Source organism: Morone saxatilis, unplaced genomic scaffold (genome assembly GCF_004916995.1).
Source record: "Morone saxatilis isolate NCDOM2014 unplaced genomic scaffold, NCSU_SB_2.0 Contig615, whole genome shotgun sequence".
Lineage (NCBI taxonomy): Eukaryota > Metazoa > Chordata > Actinopteri > Moronidae > Morone > Morone saxatilis.
The window spans coordinates 570-3,795 of record NW_023340224.1 but is presented as its reverse complement, the minus strand read 5'-3'; the positions used below and the strand labels follow the sequence as shown (position 1 = coordinate 3,795).

The 3,226-nt window shown below is 46.1% G+C and overlaps 1 protein-coding gene across 1 annotated transcript; it reads left to right on the top strand.

Annotated features, from left to right (window-relative positions):
- Positions 1 to 1,409: 1,409 nt before the first annotated feature.
- LOC118340218 (general transcription factor II-I repeat domain-containing protein 2) lies at positions 1,410 to 2,834 on the top strand (the record flags this gene model as incomplete). The annotated part of the gene is made up of 1 exon (XM_035678079.1): positions 1,410 to 2,834. A coding segment is annotated over exon 1 (1,425 nt), but the record flags the coding sequence as incomplete, so codon positions are not given.
- Between the last annotated feature and the right edge of the window lie 392 nt (positions 2,835 to 3,226).

The following is a 3,226-nucleotide window of genomic DNA, read 5'->3' as shown; positions in this document are numbered from 1 at the left end:
AGTCAAAATACTTTTCTCAATAGTAGCGTGGCCAACCTGAAAGCGACGCATAGAATGTCACCAGGAAAATGTCACTTGGAAAACCGTGGATCATGAAGACCTGAATCATCATGACCTCTGCTGTCTCCTTAGCAGAGGGTAACTTAACAAGTCGAATGAAATGTGCATTTTATAAAAATGGTCAACCACCGTCAGGATGGTGGTGTTACTGTTATGATGGTGGTAGTCCGGTCACAAAGTCCACGGAGATGTGCGACCATGGCCTATAGGAACAGGCAGCGGGTGAAGCAAGCCCATTTGGGCCTGAGGCGAGGTCTTATTTCGGACACACACTGGACAGGCCGCCACATACTCAGATACTTGGCTGGCCACCAGAACCTTTTTCCGGCTGTCCAGAGTCGGCCAGTTGGCCACAGCACTGATCTTAGCCGGGTCCATATGTACGTAAGTATGTTTGCTGAGACGATGTAACCCAGGAAACTGACAGTGGCTGCATGAAACTCACATTTCTTGGCCTTGATGTACAGTTGATTCTCCAACAGCTTCGGGAAGGACTTGGCGAACATGAATGACATGAGTCTCATTATCTGGTGAGAAAAATCAGAATATCATCGAGAGACACAAACACACACTCAAAAACTCCCGCAGGTCAATGGCACAGTCAAAAGGTCGATGAGGAGGAACTGACATGGCTTTCGTCTTGTTGAAAGCTTCTTTAAACTCATGATAACATGAAGGTACTTTTGATAAGTCAGGGTAGTCAGAGTCGTTGCCAATGCTTTCAGTCCTCAGAACCTCTAAGTTATTGTTTACAGTTCACATTACATGAGTGTTCAGTTCTCTTCCCACCCCTTAATTTTGCTGGAGCACCAGTCAATGTGGGGATTATGTTTTTTAAGCCACGGAAAACCCAAAATCAGCAGATGCTGCGCTGAATCAAATAAATGAAATTTCATAACTACTGTGTGGTTTACTGTTACCTGTATGGGTCCAGTACAATGAGTAACTTTAAACCAGGGGTCCTCAAGCTACGGCCCGCGGGCCGCACTCGGCCCGCCTCCACATTTGACCCGGCCCCCTGAACAATACCAGAGACGGAAAAAAATGCTAGTATGACCTCACTTTGCCCCAGCACGTTTTTACCCTTATGGCCACCCATACCCCAGTAATAGAACGTGAACGTGACCCCCCAGAACGGAATAATGGCGAAAAGGTTGGGTAAGAGAAAAATTGATTCAGAATGCAGGGTATTTAACCCGCAGTGGACACACGATTATTTTTTTGTTCAATTCAAAGAAAAGGCTGTTTGTCTCGTCTGTCAAGAGACGGTGGCGGTATTCAAAGAATACAACCTGCGCCGACATTATGAATCCCATCACAAAGACAAGTATGCTAGCTTGCAAGGCCAAATGCGAGCAGAAAAAATCTCAAAGCTAAAAACTGGACTGGTAGCTCAGCAGACTACATTTGTACGGCAAACTCAGCTGAACCAAGCATCAGTTCGGGCCAGCTTCCGTGTTGCTCAGCTGATAGCAAGCTGTGGTAAACCTTTCACTGAAGGAGAGTTTGTCAAGAAATGTTTGAATGTTGTCGTGGAGGAGGTCTGTCCCGAGAAGAAAGATGTCTTTAATGCCGTGAGTCTGTCGGCAAGTACAATTACCAGACGCGTTGAAGAAATTGGGGGTAATGTGTATGCCCAGCTGCAGCAGAAGACTAAAGATTTTGACTTTTTTTCATTAGCACTGGATGAGAGCACGGACGTGCAGGACACCGCGGAGCTTCTTATTTTTATTCGTGGAGTTACCACAAACTTTGAGATGTGCGAGGAGCTGGCAGCTCTACAAAGCCTGAAAGGCACTACGACTGGGGAGGATATTTTCGACAAAGTATGTCAAACCATGCAACAGTTGGATCTGGACTGGGCAAAGCTTGCCAGCATCACGACTGACGGGGCCCCTAGTATGGTGGGCGCGTCTCGGGGTTTAATAGGACGCATGAACCGTGAGATGGAAGAACGGGGTCTCACCGCCCCGCTACAAGTCCACTGCCTGATTCACCAGCAAGCACTGTGCTGCAAAGTTCTGAAGTGGGAATCTGTCATGAATGTGGTTGTGTCTTGCATAAACTTCATCAGAGCAAACGGACTAAAACACAGGCAGTTCCAACAATTTCTGTCTGAACTAAAGTCTGCGTACGGAGATGTGCTGTACTACACAGAGATCCGATGGTTGAGCCACGGCAAAGTTTTGAGGCGCTTTTACGAGCTGCTACCTGAAATCAACGCCTTTCTTAAGTCAAAAGGCAAAACTGTCCCAGAGCTGATCGACACAGAATGGAAATGGGACCTCGCCTTTTTAACAGATGTGACAGAAATGCTGAACGGCCTTAACTTGCAGCTACAAGGGAAGGGGAAACTCATTTGCGACATGTATTCCCACATAAAAGCATTTGAGGTGAAACTAGCGCTGCTTGTTGGACAAGTGCAAAAACAAGACTTCACCCATCTCCCTGCTACTCGAAGCCTCTCAGCTGAGAAACCAGCGGTCCCGTTCCCAGGTGAAAAGTGTGTGGAAGCACTGGAAATGCTGAAGGCGGAGTTCGGTGTACGATTCCGTGAACTACATGTTCATGCAAAAGAAATCCGTCTTTTTCAGAACCCTTTTGTTGCCGACATCGATGAAGCCCAGCCTTCTTATCAGTTTGAGCTGGCCGAGTTACAGAACTGTGATGTTCTGAAAGACGCATTCAAGCCCAACAGTCTCATTGACTTCTATGCCGCCCTCCCAAACGAGACCTACCCCAACATAAGAAAGCACGCAATGAAGATGTCCACAGTTTTTGGGAGCACATATATCTGCGAGCAAACCTTTTCATGCATTAAACTCCTGAAAACTCCAACGAGATCAAGATTGACAGATGAACATTTGCATCAGTGTTTGAGACTGGCTGTGACTAGAATGGAACCGGACATTCAACTTCTCACCAGCCAGATGCAGGCCCACAATTCACACTGATGAACATACAGTACATAGGTAAGCTCACTTTTCTGACTTAAATTAGTCATTCTGAGTATGAACAAATATAATCATAATAAAATCTATTGAGATAAAATCCATCTCCACAACCATACTGGTATTGAAATGTATTGTGCTGTGTAGGTGCTGTATCACTTTCTTAGCCTGCTTGCTTTATGGTTTTCAGAGGGAAGTTGATGAGAGAGAGCCTA